Here is a 23,106-nt window from a genome sequence, read left to right as displayed (position 1 = left end):
ATTTCATTTTCCAAATGGTATTCCTTAATAACGAAGGCAAATCAAATAATAGATAACTTTCTTTAAAGTATTTCCACTTACAAATCCAAGGCATGCTTTTGTTTTTATATAATAACTAATTCATTAATTACTATTATTAATTTTAAAAAATTAACGGATAAAGCTAAATTTCAAATTTCAACTTTATACTAATTTATGTAATATTTCAATCAACTTCCGTCATGCATCAAATGGTAATGAAATGCGTTTAATAATAAAAAGGAAAACTGCAAGGCCTTTATTAAGACGGTTGTGGCTTTTAAAACCCCGGTCATTGCATTAATTATCACATCTGGCTGTATGATTTACTTTCCTCGTGATATATTTTATTATATGTTTATAGTAAATAATAAAAAACAGATAAACTATGTAATTTTGCTTGTTTTGGAGTGGACATTCCTTGCTTGTATGTCAAAGCCAAAGGATAAAATTAGGTGCATTGAAATCCGACAGAGGACCTAATTTACGGTTGTGGCTGGTAAATTAGCCTTAATTTTATACCCAAGATACAGACAGCAGTGTAGATTTAGGGTAAATGAGTCAAGTCCTTCATTCCTTTCACCCCAAGTTCCTTTTTCCTTATGGAAAAAAATATAAAGTAGTTGAGATTTGCGAAGCAGTCCCCAGAATCTGTCAAATAAGATGGCAATTCAAGTGTTGCATGACTGCCAAACTATCTGAATATGAAATCCCCCCCCCAAAAAAAGATTAATTTGAGGTCTTTTTCATGTTGCCGTGTTGCTCTTTACGCATGGTAAAAATATGGAGGGAGTGCCGCTTATGCGATGATCGTTTATGTATTTTTTTAACCAGTAACTTGGAGGAAAAACAAAAGGTGTTTAAAACAGACATTCAAACTTGGATATGATTAAAATGGATAAAACCAATCTCAATAACAAGTTGGATTTAGTAAAACGATTCAATTTGAGGTTTCCAAACTATTAGGATAGTTTATATGCAACTGTATATGGATAATTGATTTATTCTGTTACTTCATTCAAACCTTGAAAATTAACAAATTCTGGAATTAAAAGAACAGAATTAGTTGTATTTAAATTGTGATATATATGTTGTGGAATTTCATTAAGACAAATGTTTAAAAGGAAACTAATGGGTCAGCAAAAGTTTGCATGTGACTAAATAAATGGAGAAATAAATTTTAAGAAAGGAAAATCGCATTGGCTGGTGCAATCTAATATGCTTTACATAATTTGTTTATCATTACATTTATTGAAAAATAAAATAATAGAATTTAAACTCCTCTTTAAATAAGAGTTGGAGACATAGCAGGCATGAATGTCTTCCCCCCAGTCATACACACGTATTTTTTTTAAAATTAGATACGTGATTTGCATATATTAGAATTATAATGTCCCGCCAGTCCCGTGATGATCGCCCGTTAGGATTTTAAACAATTTGTCACGAATTAGTACTTTTTCACAATGGAACATTCGCGTGTTGCCCACCGGCAAAAGATATATGATGTTTTTCCTTTTTGTTTCCTAATGTGTGTGTGTGTTTTTTTTTTTATAATTCTAGTAATAATGGAACAAATTCTGTCCAAATAATAATAATAATTGAGTAATTATTATATAGTGGCATTAATAATAGATTAATTTGTTTCATAAAACAAATATTGAAATATGTTTATCATCTTGAAAAAAAAGTTTATGGTTTTTTAAATTTAAATAATTTTATATAAGATAATTTACATGGTTTAATTTTTCTACTTAAATGTTAAAAAAATTCGTAAAATAATTAAAATTTTAATTAGACTGTTAATAAAAAATTAAATTAAATTAATATTTAGTTTAAAAGTTAACAATCAATTAAATTATTGAAATATAATTTTTTGCCAATATCTCTTATAGGTCATTAATTGGTGACGTGGCAAGCTGACAATTAATGTGGATAAAATGACCGATTTTGACATGAAAAATGCTAATGTGGCAGCTTCATTGATTTTTAAATTATCTTATAATGACCTAATTTATTTTTTTATTATTTTAGGTGGGTTTTTAACATTTAAATATAAAAATTATTAAAGTATTTTAAAAAATTAAAAGCATATAAATATATAAGTATAAAATTTATAGAATAATTTAAAATATTAAATGTTAAAATTTTATTAAAATGTCATAAAAATTAAAAGAATATAGAAAAATACATACACAATATTAAATTTGTATTAAAATATTAGAAAATTATAAAAGTTTTAAAAACATAAACAGCCGTGGAAAAAAATTTGTTATCTTGAAGGTTTGGTGTCTGTAATTTTGGTAATAAATAAATGGGGAGTTTGAAATATGATGATGATGTTTGGATTTAAATAAGATGTCCATAAAAAAATTTCAATAATAATAAATTTAGTGTTTATTGACATGAGGTGAGTGATGTATAATAATTTTAATTTTGGGAATATGATCATGAGAAGTTATTAAGGATGGAGTCTATGATGTGAGGTGTGAAGGAAAAGAAAGAGTAATTTTTAATGTTTTATAAAATTTAATTTTTTTTTAATTTTATAGTTTTTTATGAAAAATATTAAAATTTTTATTTTCAATCATTTTTTTATCATTTTAATAATTCTCTATATTTTTATATTTTCATATTATGCTCTTACTTTTATTGTTTTTATAACATTTTAGTAAATTCGAGATTAAAATACTAAAAATCATCATAAATTATGAGAAAAAAAACTAATTAATTCATTGTAAAACAATTGAAAAGTCATCAAATTTTCACATCAAATGTTATGTCATCTATTGTGTCTTTGTTTTTTCACATCACCACTTAACAAGTAATTAGGAATTTTAAAAAATTATATTTTAGGAGTTACATTTATTGCTAATTTTCTATTAAGATGTTAGTAAAATATAAATTTCAATTAAAAGCTTAATTAATTTTATAATTATTTAAGAGTTTTTTAGCATTAAAGTTTTTTTCTTAAAAATTTGAATTGATTAAACAAGTAAACAATTTCTTTTTTTTTTATGAAACGGATGCGATTGATTTTATTCAAAGATAATCAATATTGTCTTAATTTTAAGAGAAGATAAATCGTTTTTCTAAAGAATTGATCCCATAAAATTATTTATACTTTAAAATATATAATTTTTTTTAACTTATTTCGACATAACTAAGAGATTAAATTATACATGTTTACCACCGGGAGAGAAATTGAGTAGCGGATGGACTGACTGGAACAACAAATATACTGTAGCTTGCATATATTTACTACACCATCAGATGAAATTCTACACCTGCTGCATGATCACTATCAAATTTGGCTACTTCCAGAACGATTGCTAGTAATTTCGCTTTGCTTCTTATAGTTTACCAAAAAAAGAGATATTTTTTAGAAAGTAAATAAATTTTGGGTCAATCAAAATTAGATTTTGGAAAACAAATATGTTATACAATAATGTTTTCATGAGATAACGACAAGCTGGGATATGGATTTGATGAAGTTTTAAAATGATTAATATATTATTTAATATTTCAATTTATTTTAATATGTAATTTAATATTCAAATATTTTAGTCTAATAGCCAAGTATGTCTTTTATCTCCATTACTTAGACAAATTCTTTTAGGACGCTCATAATATTTTTGGCATAAAACAATATCTTATAATGCTTTATAAAAAAAATATTTTTTTATGAAAACAAATCAATAAATAAAACTTGAAAATATTACTTGACCACGTAAAAAATCATAGTTAATTTATTAAAAATAAAAACATATTAGTTTTTAAATTTTTATAAATTTTTTGGGTGATAGGAAGATGATATCATATTAACCACGTGTAAAATATTCATTAAATCATATAGAAAAATTATCGTCATTTAATATGAGTATTTGTTTCTTTAACAAAATAAAATATTCAAACTTAAAGTAGTGTTTAATATGATGGAAAGTAATTAGTTGGAAAGTAATTTTAATATTTGATATGTCAAATTTTATTTATTTTCATTGGAATCTAATTTTTCCTTACGAGTTACTTTTTCATGAACATGACAATGTAATTCCCATGATAAAATGTGAAAAAACTTATTTCTCATGTAGATTGGAAAGTTAAAAAAATTAAGACAATATTAAACCTTAATTTATATTAGTTCAAGGTATTTGTCTAGTAATAAACGTAAAAAAAAAGAAAAAAAAGCTATTGCCTCCTTTCTATTACTTGATTTTTCTCATTATTTCAATAGATTATTCGTAAGTAAGTTTTTTCTCTGATTTTTTTTTGCATCTACAAATTTGATCTAACATGAAATACATTTTTTTTTGTAAAACATGGGTAGAATTGCTCCATTTAAGTTGTGTAGAATTTGTGGATTAAACCGCCTATGAGTTAGCCTTTAGTTAACCAAAACGTGATTTCAAGTTTTTTTAAATTTTTTTTCAAAACAAATTTTATATCTCCATGATTTTATATATGCATTATTATGTTTACAAAATACATGCAAGACAAATTTAAAACAATTTTGCTTTCAATTAAAATTATAAATTAAAAATAATTTAAAATTTATCAATTAAATTTTATTATTAGATATTTAATCCAAATATTTGTTAAGAATAATTTTTATAAATAAATATATATTATTTTTTATTTAATAAAAGTAAAATCGCAAACTATTAGTATTTAGTGAACCAGACCAGATAATATTACTTTCTTGATATTTTAATCAATATTTTTTAATATATATCAAATATTGTAAAATAAATTTTCTGATAATTATATTTTAAAAAATTACATTTCAACGAAATCAAAATACGATAAAACAGCAAATATTACCTAATTATCAATGAGTGATTCACATTGTTGAATAAGTATAAAATTTCTGAGTTTTATGTATCTCTCTAGATTACTTAAAAATAAAGGAAAACGAAACCTATGTGTCAAATGATGGATTGACGTGGAGTGAGTTAAGTGTCAAACATTCCAATCTGCGCGAGTGGAAATGGTAATGAGAGGAAATTTTGAATAAAAAAATATTATTTAAAAGTGGAGAGATCAGTGATGAGGTCCACCTACAATGCAAAGCGCGTGAAAGTGGAGCCCACGTCTATGATTTTGGGAACATGAGATGGCGCGGGAGTCGCGGCCTAAAACTGGTTTTAAGCTTTTTCAATTTTCACATTTGCTGACCTTTTTTTCTTTTTTTCTTAGTTTTTTGCCTGGTTGATTAATAACATTACTCGCGCAAATTGTAAATAGGGTAGCTTGAAAGATTCAATTTTTGAATTGGCCTACCTTTAAGCATTAGCTCTTTAATTTTATCAACAATTTAATTATGCCTTTATTGACATCTTCTCTCTTGTTCCTCTTTATTGACATTTTTTTTCATTTTTATTTTTTTTTCATAGTTGACGACAATAACATAATTTTATATTTGTTCCTATTTATTGACATTTTCTTTTTGTTCAATTTTACTGTCACTTGCCATTTGACAATACCATGGAAGTAGTACCACCGGATCTAGCGACCAATTTGCTAATTTGGGAAGTCATTGATTAATAATTTAATATCGTAGACAGGAACTTGAGGGTTAAAAGATTCACATTGGTGGACCATGCACTTCGGCCCACCTAAACTTTGTTTAAAGAAGTTGTTCCGCTTGATTTTGAAATTTGAATGAAGTTAACATTTGATTTGATAATTTCATTTTTAAAAGAAAAGATTAAAAATAAGCATTAATTTGATCAGATTTAAATACGATATTAACATGTTTTATGTAATGAAGTAGAATTGTTGCAAGAGATGTTTTTCAGCAAATGAAAATGGATAAATGATAATTGAAGAAAGTTAGCCCCATATATAGGTTCAATAAATTAACCCATCGAAGTAAAATGGTCAATCACATTACGAGTTATCATTGAATAAAGATAGCACAATGTCACAATAATGATAAAATTTCAGGTGGTCTACCAACCATTAACATATAACATCATATTTGGTCAACTGCTGATGAAATGACTTAGGGTGACTCTAGCGATATTTTGTATGAAAACAAAATTTCCCACCCTAAAAGAAATTGAAACATTGTAAATGGACCAACGTTCAACAAGATAATGCCACACGATGTTGTTGTGAATAGTGCCACCCTTTTAACTACGGTTGCAACTAATAGAGAAATACCCAATACTCTTATAGAGAGACGTGCAATATGACAAATATATACAATCAATAAGACATTGATGAAACTAAAAATCTAAAAAAGTTTGGGCGATAGAGAGGAGATAAGCCAACATGAGAAAGGCCTCTAGATGAGGCGTATTCCTGGTAATGCATTCAAGTTGATTGGTGCAAGGACGGTCACCAAGGTCAGTGACTGATAAGTAGGTAATGTTGAAGGCGGGGTATCAGTAGACAGCATAATCAGAACATAATGAGTTGCAACAACTGGCATAAAAGTAATTAGGGGAGTAATCGTTGGAGTAGGAGTCAATGTTGTTCTGCTTGGTGTAGTAATAGTGCCAACCTCTCCACTAACCTTTTGGTTTTTTAAGAACAGAGCATCCTCCCTATCCAACTTTTGCAAAAGTATTGTACAAGTCAAATCCACTAGATGCTTTCAAAGATAACCGTCACATATGATACAATTTTATTAATGTTTCTGAGTTTCTAAGCTTCCCAAACTCACGTTAGACTATATCTAGGCCATACCCTAACCTAAAGCTAAATTGAATTGTATTAAAAAAACATTCATGATATGAGAGATCCTCTTCAAACTCCCTCCTATAAATATCCCATTTTCTAATATCAATGGGGATACAAATAAAACTACTAGCCATCACTCTACTAAAATCATCACCTTAAACCTCCATCATTAACGGCTCTCCACATCAAGCACTTTGTAATCCACCACCATAGTTCCCCCAACACCTCATGTAATTTAATTATTATAAAAAAGCCCCATCATAAATATAGAAAAAAATAGTTATATCATAAGATTTAAACTTGAAACACTTAAGCTTCATTTGTTTTTTTATATAATTTTTTACTCACATCGTGGGTGCGTCATAAACTAATAACTTATAAAGTTCACTTGGATGAAAATAATAATGTTTGCATGCAAGGAGGGGTGCTAAGACTCCGATCTTCTTCATTCTTTGTATTTTTTAAAATTGTTTATATTTTTAATGTTATTGCATTTAAAAATAATAAATAAATTTTATTTTTAAAATCATAATTCAATATATATTTTTATCTCAATCTAATATAAAAATTTTGAGTTTGTTTGTATAATCTAAGCTACCATTTAAGCCTTTAATTGAGTTGGTGTTACGAATCAATAGGGCACTAGATTAGTTAGGAATGTTACGAAAATATCTTTTTGTGTTTAAAATAATTTATATCATTTTAGTCTTTTTATTAAAAAAATAAACAATTTAGATGTGATGGGATTTAAATCCATACCATTTGCGTTGATAAAAGCTTAATTTAACCACTTAATAAAAGTTTTATTTTAATTTATTTTATACACTCTAAGTTTATATTGCATATTTTATTACTTTCATCAATTGTATTTCTATATTATTATATAAACCCATGACTGAGTCAACTGAATACTAATTCAATTAGAAAAATTACGAAAATGTCTAAGGGACATTACTGGAGAACATTTTCACCTTTTTATTTAAAATAAATAACTAACTTGCATATGATGTAATTTGAAGCTATGACACTTTATTTGCATTAATACAACTTTAGTAACACCACTTAATCAAAACTCTATCTTAAAATATTTTGTACATTTTATTTTTATTATGTATACTTTATTATGTCTATCAATTGTATATATATTTAATTTTTTATTTTAATCCATAGATATTTTACGTGTATTATTATTAATTAATTTTAAATCATATATTTTATTATTTATTATATGTTATATATATTAACACGTGAACTTATTAATATTTTCGATGAAATGTTTAAAAAGATTACACGCTACATTTTGCAATGATAGATGCCAAAATCTCAAATACCAATTACCAACTCAAACATGCTGAGGTTTTAGATGACACCTAACATGAATGGAATGACTTCCGTAGCAAGTAAACCAAATACGTGGCGCAGGAATTTAAGTTGAAATACTTGATTTGGATTAGCTTTTTTGTTTTTGTTTGTTGGGGAAAATGAGATTAAAAATTCACCCATCATTTAAAAAAAGAAAAGAAAAGAGAAATGGAGGCATCATGTTGCCCTGCCTTGCTCAGTAGGCTCAACTTCCCAGTAGACTATATATATAAAGGCTATACAATGCACCTGCAATCCGTGGCATTTTCTCAGCGTCTTTTGTCGTAGCAGTTGAATAAAAGGGTGAAATTGAAAAATACTTGTTTGTTTCATGCGCAGGGCATAATTATTGCATACTTCATCATTAATTTTTGATTCTCGAGTGATCTCCAATGTTTTACTTACTGGTATAAAAACCTTAATATAATAACATATTGAATATCATAAAGTTGGGATTCAGTTCTAAGCAACTGACGTCAACGGAGCTGAACAAACGTCGACTGTAACCAATGTGAACAACACTCGAAGCAGCCATAAACTACAAGAAAAAACACTTGTGCTTTCACTTGCTGTATTCACCAACACAACAAAGAAACGTATGTGTTGGTGGAAATTGAAATAAATACCAGAAAAAATTTATACTTGGATTTGGTTTATTTAATTATTAACCAAAACAATAATTTTTTAAAAAATTTATCCATATCTGTAAATATAGATAAATCTTATTATGAAAAAAATACTACAAAGTCGTGAGTCGTGATCCGGTTCGGAGTGGGACCATTGAAGTCTCCTTTGGGCAAATGAATAGCCCATTGAAAGGCCCAACAAGCCCAAATAAACTGAGCTGCTTTTTACAATTCAATTACAAGCGAATCTAGTAAGACCCTGATGGAAGCTTTTGACTCAGTCAGCAGTCAGTGCTCCAACAGCTAACCCGAAACTTAAGGGTTAAAAAGCTTGTTTTGTTCTTCGCTATGTTTGGTTTCTTCTTCTTCTAGTTTCTGCTAATTATGCAGTGGCATTTACTTCCACTTACTGATTTGTTTTCGTTTTTGGATTGGATGTGTTGAGGAATGGAAACTGGAAAAGTTGCCTCCAAGTGGAATCCTTCTAACGGCGGCCTTGACTTTTGGAGGTTTTCTCTTTCAGTCTTTCCTTCTCCTTTTTTATTTATTTATAATAATTTAATGTTTTTCTTTTAGAAAAGTCTGGAATTGTTTTGTTAAGTTTCTCTTCCGAGTTAAAAGAATGTCTATTCTAAGCTTCAAAATTATGCAAGTGAGTTTGAACTCCAAAATGGCTATCATTTCGCGTTTGTCGCATATACATCTATGATTAGTCAATTCATAGTTTTTATTAATAAACAAGAGCTCATGAATAATCTTGATTGCCATATTTGAAACTTGGCTTTTGGGATTCAGTTGTTGTTAATGGCGTTGTGCAATTTATTTGATTAAGTTGAAGTGCTTATTGTATTATTTTTCTTGTTTATGAATGGTGATTTAGGAGCGTGTAGGATCATTCATGATGTAGGATGTTAAAGGTGTCACCGACTCGTCTCTGTCTCTTTCTAGATATTTCTCACAAGTTCTATCATTTCTAAATTTATCCTATAATTAAAATGATAAACAATCTATTGTATACACCTCTCATTTCATAAGTGTAGTTTGGAAGCAGCCAATCAAGTAATTAAGTTTATGTATTTCAATTACTTTCCTTGTTCACTCTCTTGGTAATATTATCTTTTTGGCATCTATAGTTAGTTACAATTATATTTCATCCCATATAAGTTCACATTCTTTCATTTTAGTTCTCCCTTAGTTGTTAGCTAAGTTATTATCATTTTTATCAAATGCTCTTTCAATTGTTTTAACAAGTGGTATCATAGTATGGACCATATTCAAGTGTGCTTCTGACATACCTCATTATTTGACGTACTGCTTCTAAGTGAGGTTTCTTTGGTTGTCAGGGTGAGATACGTCAGACTCTCCACCGGTTGTTTGTGTATGTCAAAGATAGCGATTTTGTTTGGCCTCAAATAATGAGGTGTGTCAAAGGCACACTTGATTATGGTTATACTTTGAGAGCAAGGTGTCGTGTGAATTAGTAGGACATTATGATGCAGGTTTTGCTTGGCAATCATGACACAAGACTATCAACCACAAGATCTGAGGTCCAGTATCGTCTTTTGGTGCAGTACGAGATAAATTACAGTGTTGCTATCAAGCACAATAGCCCGAATACAGAGCAGCAGCAACAGCAACAACTCAAAAATGTAGCTGCTTAGTACAACTCTTGAAATATCTAAATCAACCTGTTGACCATGCAGTAAAAGATGTATTGTGGCAACCAGTCAACAATTTGGTTGGCCGAGAATTCAGTCTTTCATGCACAGACGAAGTATGTAGCGATAAACTCTCAATATTCGCATGAAAGTACTTAGCAGTGAAATTTAGATGAAGTGCATTCAGACAGAAACAAAGTTGCCAATCTGTTTACCAAAGGACTCAATGAACACAAGCTTGAAGAATTTTGCAAATGACTTGGAATGACCTTAAGGGTGATAATGAAAGAGAAAAGTCATTGGGGGGGGGAGAAGGTCACTGGTTTCTCTCTCTCTTTCTAGATATTTCTCACAAGGTCTATCATTTCTTATTTCTAGATTTTCCTATAATTAAAATAAATAAAATATCTATTGCAAAACAGACTTACGAAGCCTATAAATAGGCCACGCATCTCTCGTTTCTCAAGTGTAGTGTGTAAGCAACCAATCAAGTAAATGTATGTATTTCAACTACTTTCCTTGTTGGCTTTCTTGGTAACATTATCTTTTTGGCATCCATATTTGGTTGCAATCATATTTCATCCCCTATAAGTTATCGTTCTTTCATTTTAGTCCTTCATTATTTGTTATTTAAGTTATTTCATATGTACCCTCCATTAGTTGCAATCACATTTCATCCCTTATAAGTTATCGTTCTTTCATTTTAATCCTCCTTTAGTTGTTATTTAAGTTGTTACATGTATATATATTTGCTCCTTCAATTGTTTTAACATAGGGTATGTTGTCTAAAACTGCATTGGTGTTTCATAGTGATCATAAAAGCTATGAGAGTAATTCTTACATTCTATATACATAGAGGGTTATGATGTATTTTCTCTTATGGATGACAGAACCATGATCATTTTGTAATGTATTATTTATAGGTTCCATAAGCATTTCCCTCTTTTATTGACTTTTGTAAATAGCACAGCTAAAACGCTGACACTTTTTTGCAGCTTTAATTCTAATTCAGAAGAGCATCAACCAAGAATCTAACACAAAGTGATGTGGATCACCTTTTCTAGATGCTGCTCCACAATAAATCTTTATCTACCTATGTTTTATAATTGCTGAAATCTCTGTAGTTATTTTTTGCAACTGTATGTTTTCAAGTTTTCATTGATATGATAGATTTTTACTTGGTACTATTCATCCTTCATTTTTTTCTTTCTTTTAAAGCATTAATATGATGGTTGAATTTTTATACTTTTGATTCTTTTTCCAATTATAAAAGATGAGAACGAAGAGAGGGTTAAACTGGAAACTCCAAGGGAGGCGCATTCTATTGGTCCACGTATTTCCTTCCATCTCTAATGTTTATTAGGTAGCTTCTAAAGAAGGACAAGGTACGCAGGGAAATTCTGACTGCAATTGCTTGATATGCACAGCCTGCAATTTTGGATAAAATATCCTTCTATTAATTTGCGGATGAGCAATGCGCAAGCTAGATCAAGCACTCACTCTGACCCTCATCAGAATCTTCAATGTATAGTCTTTGAAAGGAAACAAGGTTTGTTGTTGTTGTTGTTGTTTGCCCCCACCCCCCCTCATAAACTCATATTACCCAGCAATGCATTCTCAGCTTTGATATAGGATAACTGTAATTTTTTCTTTTGAGGGGGGTGTGGGAGGGGAACTGTTTTGGTAGAAAGTGTCCGACAACTGTTTTCTCTGTGACATTGGAAATATTTTTTGGTTTTGGATGCAAAATTCAGGTGTCTCATGTCCGTGGTCTTTTATCCCTTAAGTTAGTTACCCTTCATTCTTTCTTCACTTCTCTGTATGATTATCCAGTGATCTTATTAATTTCTTTCAACTAACATGATATTTGATCAGAAACAATCTTCTTCTTATGTCTGATCATGTTATCTGCAAGGGGCTGCAAGCCACAACATGAATGCTTATGTTTGGCTTTGACTAGACTCAATTCAATTTAATTTAAGCATTATCATTGGCATAAAAGTGGATGACAATTGATAATTCATAATGCTTGTGTGCAAGGCATAAGTTGATGTGACAATTTCAATTCCTTTTAACACAAGCATATATAGGATGACAGAAAAAAGAATCTTGACCATGTGCTACTGGTTAAAATTTCATTGTCATACTCATAATTTCTAAGGTTGCTTCATAAGAAGTACAACAGATACATAAACCCTAGCTGAGGTGGTTGTTTTCTTTTTCCTCTCTTTTGGTTACTTGTGATGGCCGTGTTGGTTGTTTGCTTTACTTGCACATAATTGTAAATAAAGAAACATGTTTGTGGGTTCAACGTTCCTTGTCTTCCTTGTTTGATCCTTGCATCTATTCTGTGAGTTTTAACAAGCGAAGCATATACTATGAGGGACTGAGGGCATCAGTTCCTAATACATAGTGATAAAGAAAAATTATTTGAAGGTGAATTTTATACTTTTCAAAAGATTTGGGGAACTTGGTAATGTCCTTTTTTTGATGATTTCGTTCAGTAAAGTTTGACTAGTAACTTCACCGTAAAAACTTAAATGTAGCTAGCAGTGTTCCAAGCTGCCTGTTTGGTTTATTCTGCAAACTCACCAACCATTATATATATTTCTTGCCAATATGTTATTGTTCAAGCTCTTAGTCCACCACTAATAGCAGAGTTGATTCGTATGTTGCATCTTATTATTTATGTACCAGCTGAATGTCAGAAACCAAGACCTACCTGCCGCCTTACATGCTCAGGAGTCAACCTCACTGTTAAAAACCATGATAGATGATGCATTAGGTATATTGGCTAATGCATTAAACTGCATTGTTCTTATGTTTTACAGCTTGTTCTTTTCTTTTATTGAAATGTACTGCAATCTGTGCTTGTTCAGTTGTTATTTTCTTCTTTAATTTTCCCAAGTCCATCAACAACTGTGTCAAGTATTCCATTTTTGAAACTAGGACAGTACAAAGTACTTCTCAAGGGTTCTACTGCTATGTAGATAGAGGAGAGGAATCTAGCAGAGATGCCTTGTAAAAACAGTCAATTTCTGATAAACATGCTTTCACCAAAGCAAGAAACGACAAACGTGCTGAGAAACCTATCATACAATGTATTTGGTCATTTTAGCTTTTATATTTTCTTTTAATTGATAAGGAAATGAAAGCTACTGATTTATTTTAATTGATAGGAAATGAAAGGTGTTGATATGTTCTGCAGCCATTCTTTGTGAATTAAACTTCAAAACCTTTTTATCAGATCATGTAAACCATTACTTGGATCAGGCTAGTTGGAGAAAGGAGTTGAAAGGAAAGGAACAACATCATAACTTTCTTTTGCATGAACTGGCATCCTATGGTCTTCAGGCTCTTCACGAGCTAGTTTCTCTAGTTCATGACCATGTTAATGGTTCTGATAAAAATCAACCAGTTTTGTCTAATGAAGAAATTGTTTGATGTGGTCTGCTGACAAATGAGCAAAACAAAACTTTAATGACTGAAACATTTTCATTTACAAGATGATCCAGTGACAAAAATTGACGGGATCCTTGAACCAGGCATCTTTTTGGATATATTTCTTGCCATGGTGGTGAGTTGCAATCCCCTCTAAAGAATATTTACACTTTTAGCATGTGCTTGGGATTTTTGTTAATGCTATTTTGAATTGGTGCTTATCTAAGTGAGGCTTCTGTCCTGTTTTAACACTTGTGAAAAAACTAAATATGAGAAGATTGAGTTCTGCATGAAGGAACTTAAAACAATAGCATGATGAATGGATTACAGGTTACCTATTGGTTGCATTCATTTTTCTACCTTTCTAGTTCTTTTGTTGTTCTTACTTTTTTATTAAGGAATGGTAATCCATTTGCGCGTTGTCAATTTCCAGCACAACTTCCTCTTAACTTGGGAAGCTCTAATACTGCACTTGCTTTCACCAATGGATGCAGAACTCCTTACACGTAAATCTATGACATAGATAAGCAGAACAAGGAAGAAGATTGGTACATGTTGATTTCTTTTCTTGTTTTCTGATGTAATTATTCTTTTCTAATGTATGTAATGGTTTTTGGCGTCACTATGTTATTCATATTCATGGTTTTTGGAACAAACACTATCAAGTGTTCTATGGTGTTTTGATAATCTATTTGCAGCAATAGATGCCATTCTAAATGGGAAAGAGTCATTTGCTTGCCTGGGGATGCTTTAACCTTGAAGAACCGTTTCTTTCAGAACAGAATATCAGTAGTTATCATGTTATGGTTTCTGAGATTTGAGATGTCATCTTCAATGAGATATTCTTATAAGAAAAACCTTTCTCCTCAATTTCGGGTCTAACAAATGTTTCATTTAACTTCACTTTTCATCTGTGGGTGGGGTGGATGGTTGGGTGGTTTGAACTGATTGGAGGAATAAATGCAATCATCCTGAACTGCAGTTGGTTACTAAATCAAATCAGTCCATCACTGTGGTTTACTGTGATGGGCATAATTGGAGTTGCATAAAGGGTTAGAAAATTGTTTTCAAGGTTAAAACCACATAGATGCTTGCTAGGTTAATTGTTTCCATTCTTCCAGCAGTTATAATCTCTGTTGACTAGCTTCTTCAGTTATGAGGTAAGTGTTGAAAACCCTGTAAATTGCGTGTTTCTTTTTGACAAAGAAGTGGTCACCATTTGGTTCTACTTTGTACTGCTCTAGATAGATTATTTCAAATAATGTTATTCTTGGACCATTGTGCCTAATCATGTTAATGTTTATTTCCATGCATACACATCAGAATTTAGGCTCTACTGGTTATTATTTGTGCTGTCTTTCCTTTCTTACAGCTGGGCAGAACAAATCCAATTTATTTTGAACCCTCATCCCCCCCGTCAAAGAAAAAAAAAAGAGTAGTCTTTATCTTTCCTTATAGCTGCACTTCTTTTCATTTTGTTCTTTATTCTTTTCCATCATTATTTCCCTAGCAGGAGTGAGTGCCTCATTGCTTTAGCATGTTCTACAATGGCACAGATCAACATTATGCAGGTTGACTGTAAAATTCTTCCAGGCTGGTCCAATGACATTTTAGTGCATACATTTTGAAGATTTTGGAATTTTGCTATGAGAAAATTGGTGATCCAAAATTAGCAAATTTTGCTGAAATCTGATGCATCCAACCCATAATATATTAGATTTATAAACATTGCATTCTTAGTCTAACACTTTTATATTGCAGGTATTAAAAAATGTTAGGTTAAATATTTGGAGGCTGGATTTTAAGGCACCAAAACTGTGTGTTGGGCGAGACATTTTGACACATTTTTCTTTATGGAATTGGTCCCATGATGATCTCGAGATTGTAGATTGGTGCATACTCATTTCAGAAGCTTTCTGTCGCAATCAGTACTTTTACATGTGAGTCATCAACAATTTTATAGAATATGAATCATCATTAGTGCAGCATATCTCAGTTATGCTTAGATGCTGTATGATTTAAATTACAAAACTCTTCTGTTTCCTTATCTGAATGTTCCATTAAGACTGTATAGGTTGCATAAACAACAATTTTAGGAAGAAACTCTCGTGCATAAACTAGATGAAAATGGTAAGCACAATGTGGGTTCTGTTAATTAGCTTGAGATGAATATGTACTCAATTGCTCCCTGAATTGCATTGAGAAGAAGGAAGTAGAGGTAGAGCAGTCTTCCTATAAGTGGTAAACTACCAACACACGCAATAAAACCAATCTGCATTTTTTGTCTTTTAGAATGAGCATGGAGATTGCTATAATGCTGGGGATTAGAAATGACTATACATTAGTGTCTTTGATTTAGCTGCCTCTCTTATGACAGTCTTTTGCTAAGCTTCTATTAGCTAAATTCTAAATTCTATCCATAAGTTTTTATGGATGAAAATAAAAAAGAATTGATGAAAATGGGATTTTACAGTTAATGCCTTAAGCAGCAGTGGATAAAGATGCTATTATTGTTATTATTATTATTTAGAATGAAGAAACCATGCAAGTATCTATTTCATGTATTCATTGTAGTGCAAATGTTAATATCGAGGGGGGCGTGGAAAAAGAGGGGATTTTGCAGCAGAGGTTAAAAGAAAAGAAAAGAAAAGAAAAGAAAAGAAAAGAAAAGAAAAGCATAATAAAAATAAAAAAGAGAAGGGTTTGGTAATTATTAGGACTGGAAGGGTGAAAGTAAGGTTTGTTGAGATGAGATTCCCTTATGGAAGGTGACATAAGCAGAGTGGTATTTGAGAGAGGAAAGGGGAATAGAAGAGAAGCTTTTGGTTTGTCTGATTGTAGTGAGATTTTAAATAAAAAGAAAAAAAGAGGCAGTCTTTTTTAGTAGGCAAATGGGATGTATATTGTACCTTAACCCTGCAACTCTCACATATACTTTCTAAAAGCTTGGGGATAATACCCATAAGCACTGAATTTCCACTTTCATTAATCCCAAGGCTCCTCTCGGCTTTTCTTTCTCTCTTTGGTTGAATATTTTAACATGGATTGTCAGAATCTTTGTTTTTTCCTTAATAACTTAAAGTTGTTAAAGAGTAGGTAATGGATTCTATTGATTCCCTAACAATTGACTCATAAACCATTTGTTACTAAGCAAAAGTTGAGCTTCTCTCTTTAACCTCACTTTGGTGCTTTTACCTATTTGTAGTACTAATAATCTGTGTGTAGACCGAGCCAGTGTAAAAGCAAGATCTCAAACATGCAGATGCAGGGAAAGAAATTGAGTTGGGAACAAGCACTTAAATTTAAGTTCTTGAATTTCATTTTTGAACTTCAAATTAGATTTGAGATGAGTCCTTGATTAGATTCAACATTTGGTAAAAAAAATTGCTTTTATTATCACGTTTGATTTTATTCAAACTAACTCAATTATTTGAATGGAAATTTTTATATGATAATTGAAATAATATAAAAAACCTGATTTAAGTTCTCGAGTTACTTGTAACAAATATATATATGATTATTCAAATTTAATTTGCTTGATAGGGTCAATTCGATAATCGATGAGATCAAATTCAAAATTTTATGTTGAAGCAAAGCAAATGGATTGGATTAGTTTGTGATTCAATCATAGCAAGGAGAAGAGGCCAGCATGAATGTTGAGCAGCCAGCCAAAAGCTGTTGGATATGGGGACGTGCACAGAAATTGATAAAAGGCCTTCAAGGAAAAATGTTGATCCAAACTTTGAAGGTTTTAGGGAGCATCTTTTTCATAACCGTTGACATTTGTTTCCCTCCTCATCTTTTGGTCATGTAAGTAGCGGACCACCAACACACCAACTGCACAATTTCACACACCACTCAACTTCGCAGACCTTTTCACTCGTCACGCTTGCAACATGTCTTTACACAGCTTCTTTACCAAAAGCCTACTTAAGTTTCGTATTATATTATTCGAAAAAAAAAGAGAGAGAGAAATAATTCATTGGAAATTGATTTCACATCAGTATTTAATAGGTTTTCTAAGTGTGATGGCTAGCTGAGGTGGACATAAGAAAAAACTGATGTGATTGATTTTGGGAATTAACAAACTACTTCAACACTATAATAATGGTGTGGTCTGGTTATTATTTAGTCAAGCTTGCAATTCAAGTACTCTGTAATTTAATTTAATGTCTAATTTTTATTAGTAGAAAAATCTACGATTCAGATAGAGATTGATTAAAAATAATTGAATGCAAAAATTGGGTTTATTTAGTAGATAAATTAACTAATTAAATCCTAAATGTGAGAATGAATTGAGCCATCCTAGTCGTGGATGTAAATGATGTTCAAATTGGAAACTATCTCTTCAATATAGGTTAGTCAAAGGTATTATTATTTATCAAGGCGTTGCTTTCGTGGCTCTCCTATTGGACCTAACTTTTGTATCATCTCTCTGGAAAAAGATGGACAGAACCTGCATTATTATCAGTTAATTAATTCAGATACAGGCTGCTGCTCTGCAAATATTAATATTTAATACTCACAGACATCCAAATTTAGGGTTACGTATAATGGTTCATGTAGGATCACCCAATTTCTTGATGAATGACAAATAATGATGATTATACATTTCAAACATTTAAACTATCGTTTTCCATTGGGTATTTAAAAAGAAATGGGGGGAATTAGTGATGAACATTCGTGTTGGTAGCTGTGTCCTCTTTTTGTTGTAAATGAAGGGTACAATTGTAATTGGCGTGCATGCATGACAAGTATGGCAATTTCCATGAAACGTGTAGGGTCGTCATCATTGAGAGAGAGAATAGTCGCATTATCACATGCAAGAAAGAGCAAAGACCGAAGAATATTCTTTCCATTACTTGGTTTCTTAGGATCCCAAAAGTTTAGTCACCATGTCCCTTGAATATACACATAGCAACTTAAAATATTAATCGTGGCTGTAAGTCTTAATTTTCAAGTAGTTTCATGTCGAGAGAGAATCGATAGTCGAACTTATCATTGACTTATCGAGCTAAGAGCCTGTTATCGGCAAAATTTCCAAGAAATTTTTTTATAGGATATTCAATTTTTGCTGGTTATAGCTGGTAAAAAATTAAACTTCAAACTTATTGATGGCTAATTCACAAACCATTCGTCTTTTTTCTCCATTCTTTCAACCCAAAAAGTCGACCTGACATAGACGCTCAAGATGAATGCAACTTATAAATTTTAAAAAAGAAGAGCAGAGAATAAAATTAAGTAGAAATGGGATTTTTTGTTTCTACCTTAGTTTCTCTCGAATTGGTTATAATAATAAATATGATTCATGTCATGGAGAAGGCAGAAAATAAAGTTTGAGAGGCATTTACATAAATGGTTTTACATTTGACACATAATTTTTTCCAACTTGTAAAAATACAAAAATGCCACTACCATCATCCATTCATACACACATACATGTCTTTTTCCTAATTAAATAAAGGATTCCGACCTTCATGAAACATGTTTGCCACCATTAAACATTAATCCAAACATCGAGAAGACAAAACAATTTAACAAATGCAAATAAATTACTTAAAATTTCTTTTTTTTCCCGGGGGGTTGAAGAGGAGAAGGTGGCTAACTACGTACTCTTAAGGATTATACGTCGCCCTTAATAGAGAAGGGCATTGTTGTCATTCTAAAAGGGCTATCTCTAAATTATTATTTTCCCTTTTTTTTATTCATTTTTTTTTAACAATCACCCCAGGTTTCCGAAGTAGCGGCGTAGGGCTCAGGGAATCCAAAACCTTGGGGCCTCAACAGGGGTTGGCCTCTCTCAAAGTGCTGCAACTCCACTCCCCCGGTGTAGCTTAATACATCTCTCGGGTTCATGCTAAGGTTAACGTTCCCATTGCCACCTTGATGGTCCCTGGTCAATCCTAGAAAGTCCCTGGTGAAACGGTCGCTGTTCTTTTGCCACGTGGCCAGGTCTGCAGCCGTGAAACCCGAGAAATCTGGGGATAAATGAGTCGCCATGCTGTAGTAATAATTGTTGTTCTTTATCTGCGTGGCGGTGGCACCAACGGTGGTAGCCTTTTGAAGGAGTGCAGTGGCTGACAACTGAGGAGTGGCCGACGTGGCAGCAGCATTGGAGGGAGGATTGTTGCTGACGTGGAGGCTTTGGAAAGGTGAGGTGAACAGGGCCTTTGGAGGCGGGAGTGGCGGTTCTTGGAAGTATGGCGTGAAATGGTGAGACTCGGGCTTGACTTGAAGTGGGTCATTAGGGTTAGGGTTAGAGGTTTGAATAGGGTCCCATGGATTTTGGTAAGGGAAAAGCGAAGATGGGTTGAGAGCTGGATTTGCGGCGGCGGCAAGTTGGTTGGCAGAGAGTCTTGCACTTTCTTCAGCCAATGCATCGCAAAACGCTCTGTGAGTTATGAAGCTGTCCTTCCTGCACGAGTTTCACAAGCCTTAAGCCTTTTGACTTGATCATTAATAATATATGATTAAGCAATAATAATCTGCAATTTGCATTAACAAGCAAAGGATCATGTGAGGAAATGAATCAAACAGTTGTGAAACAAAGAGAAAGTGAAGGTGGGATTTTGACAGAAGAGAGGAATAGAAAGAAAGCTAAAAAAAAAGTATAAGCCTAGGATCGTGCATGCGCATTGGATAGACTTAAAATGTCATAAAGTTTACAGAAAGATAAAGGAGAAACTACCTTTGTTGGTCAAATGTAAAGGTCAAGTGAAAGAGAGACATATGGACGGCAGTGAACTGATGTGTATGCATGGCAAAGATGGCTCAAATTTTCAAGAACTTGATAAAAATCATGATGGAAAGCTAGTGCTCTTTCATGCATGTACACAAAGATATGCAATTGAAGCATGAGTCTAATAGATGGAGGGGAAAACAAAAACAAAATCAGCAACAGATATTTTTGCAGATTTATCAGTTTTACATCATGATGAAAAAAGTTCAGAGTTTCAGTGATTTCTGCAAGTTAATAATGGCATACTACATGAAAATTTTCGTCACGGATTTCTCAAACTATGAAATCCCAAAAGCAATTATTAAACTTCTTTTGCTTTTTCTTTGGATATATCCATCATTGTTTTTGAGACTGCAGTCCCATTCCATTACAATCTAACCAACGGGAAACACACAGGGTAAAAGATTGCATGAGTTTGGTCTGATAATAAACCCATGTTCGAAACTAAGATCATCCTACAGAATATGATGAATGTTCCTTATCGTTTAACTATCTAGTTTAATTTTTTTTCAGATAAGAACATGGCATCTGGTTCAGATTTCAGAGATATATTGCTTTCAGTTTCTCTTGCAAGGGTTACCCAGTAACAGACACTTGTCTTTAATGGTGTCCATTTCGATGAAACGTATAACCTGGCACTGCATTTAAGTTCCAGATATGTTCCATGCATAGCTTACCGGCTCTTGTGTAAGAGAAACAACTACAAGAAAACAAAAACCTCGACCCCCCTCTAAACAAACAAACAAAAACGGCCCTAAAGATACAAAAGACTTCCCACATGAAACTGAAGACCAAGAGTTGTATGAATCCTCCATTAAAGTCCAAAGGGATGAATAGCAAATAAAAGAGATAAAAGAAAAAGTGATCAAACATTTCAATTAAGTGTTTTTTTTTGTTGGGAGAAAAAAAAAGGATAAAAAGAGATATACCTTGAGAAAAGGGTTCCGCAATCACATCTGTATTCTCTTGTTCCACAGGTCTTAGAATGAGCCTTCCAATCTGATTGAACAGCATAGATCTTGGAGCATTTCTCACACTTCCATTTTTTCTCTCCATGTTTTCTGCAATAGTGTTTCTTGATGCCAGTAAGATCACCTAAAGCCCTTGAAGGATGGTGGTGGACACATGTAGGCTCAGGGCAAACATAGGCTTTCTTTTTGACCTCTTTGCTGTTTCTTTGCTTCAGCTTCCATGGAAGGTTATGTCCTCTTCTATGAAGCTGAAGGTTCTGATCTCTCTGGAAACCTTTGTTACAGATCTCACATATGAATCTGTTGGTAGCCAATAGCGTCTTTGGAGATAAAGCAATCACTTCAGCATCTGGGTCTGTAATAGAATAAAAAATATTAAAGACCAAAACATGAAGCCTAAATAGAAACACCGGAAGAGATAAGACGAAAGTAGTACCAGGGTTCCCAGGGAGGCTTCTTTTCTTCTTCATTTTCTGTGGCAGCTGCTGGTGAGTAACAACAGGATTTAAGCCACCAAAGTCTTGAACTCTAGTACCAGAAGAAACATTAGCTTCCTCAGACAAAGAAGTAGAATTGGACATAGTTGCAGCAGGAAACATGCCTGAGAAGAAGAAGAAGAAAACTCCAAAGAAAGAAAAACAAGAGAAAACCCCGAAAGACGAGTCTGATACCCTCTCTTTGTTTTGTTTTGTTTTGATATGTTGTTCAAAGAGTGACCACTTTTGCACCTTTGAAAGGAACAACCAAGAAAGACCAAAGGGGTCGGTCAGAAATATAGAATCCCCCAGCTCTGGTGACACAAACTAAACACATACAGCTTTGTTAATGAACAGGTGGCAGTGACATGTAGATACAGGAAGGCATCACTCGTTGGGTGGCAAAAGCACAATCTCGTGAACAGATGATGATGGGTTATTCTCCAAGTCGCTATCTACCCATGGATTACTCTGAACAACCTGCCAACGCAATCCATATATATATGTCTTTCCTGTATATCTATTATCTGTTTCTTAGAAAAACCACCAAGAGCTGAGAATTGCTCTCCTCATGCAATCAAAACATGAGGAAATGAAGACAAAAAAAATGGGTTTTTTTCTCTTAACCTCCACTACCTTAGAACCCTCTCCATTAGTGTGTATATAAGGGTTCACAGATATATAGATTGAGGGAGAGTAAGTAAGAGAGAATATTATAAGAGAGAAAGTTTCTGTGGCAGGGTAGAGTGCAGAAGGTGATGATTAAAGTGGCAGACTAAGGAGAGATTAGAGAAGGGGTGATAAAATTACACCCCAAAAATATTAAAATATATAAATTTCCGGGGTAGAAAAAGCAACCCAAAGGGAAAAAAAATCTTAGAACTAATAAAAAGGAAGGAAAGAGAAAAGAGGCAGCTCAAAGCAAGGACTAGGAAGTATCACTCAGCCCACTTGATTCGGATTTTTCTTTTTTTGGTACTAAAATTCTCTCAATTATTATTTTAATAATAATAATTTGTTTTCTGAACTCAGACGTCGCATCGGCACTTTCTACATATTTTTCTTTTGTTCCCCTTATGAAATACCCAAACCATTTGAACGGAATGATAATATTAAAAGGAGGCATTGAGA

At 32.2% G+C, this 23,106-nt stretch overlaps 1 protein-coding gene and 1 long non-coding RNA gene across 4 annotated transcripts; one reads left to right on the top strand and one right to left on the bottom strand.

Moving 5' to 3' along the window:
- The first annotated feature begins 8,945 nt into the window (after window positions 1-8,945).
- LOC107922825 (uncharacterized) lies at window positions 8,946-17,933 on the top strand. 3 transcript variants are annotated; one of them, XR_001691442.2, is made up of 4 exons: window positions 8,958-9,199; window positions 10,034-13,925; window positions 14,223-15,729; window positions 17,333-17,933. It is a non-coding gene; the product is annotated as an uncharacterized lncRNA (long non-coding RNA). The 3 variants fall into 3 exon arrangements; XR_005921105.1 differs by having other exon boundaries at window positions 10,034-14,337; window positions 15,551-15,729; XR_001691441.2 differs by having other exon boundaries at window positions 8,946-9,199; window positions 10,034-15,729.
- A 1,330-nt stretch (window positions 17,934-19,263) lies between these two features.
- On the bottom strand, window positions 19,264-23,106 carry LOC107924791 (protein indeterminate-domain 12). Its single transcript, XM_016855384.2, has 3 exons — window positions 21,936-23,106; window positions 21,458-21,854; window positions 19,264-20,204 (listed from the first exon to the last, which is right to left on the bottom strand). Exons 1-3 carry the CDS (start codon window positions 22,096-22,098, stop codon window positions 19,505-19,507), a joined length of 1,260 nt encoding a protein of 419 aa, XP_016710873.1. The 5' UTR covers window positions 22,099-23,106; the 3' UTR covers window positions 19,264-19,504.

This window comes from Gossypium hirsutum, chromosome D11, assembly GCF_007990345.1.
Source record: "Gossypium hirsutum isolate 1008001.06 chromosome D11, Gossypium_hirsutum_v2.1, whole genome shotgun sequence".
Taxonomy (NCBI): Eukaryota; Viridiplantae; Streptophyta; class Magnoliopsida; order Malvales; family Malvaceae; genus Gossypium; species Gossypium hirsutum.
Note: the sequence above shows the minus strand (reverse complement) of the source record. Positions and strands in the feature narration are given on the sequence as shown.

Coding starts and splice junctions, on each gene's coding strand:
- LOC107924791 (XM_016855384.2), bottom strand. CDS start 22,098: ATGTTTCCTGCTGCAACTATGTCCAATTCTACTTCTTTGTCTGAGGAA. Junction 21,855..21,935: donor AAGCCTCCCTGGGAACCCTG/GTACTACTTTCG, acceptor ATTCTATTACAG/ACCCAGATGCTGAAGTGATT. Junction 20,205..21,457: donor TGCGGAACCCTTTTCTCAAG/GTATATCTCTTT, acceptor AAACTCGTGCAG/GAAGGACAGCTTCATAACTC.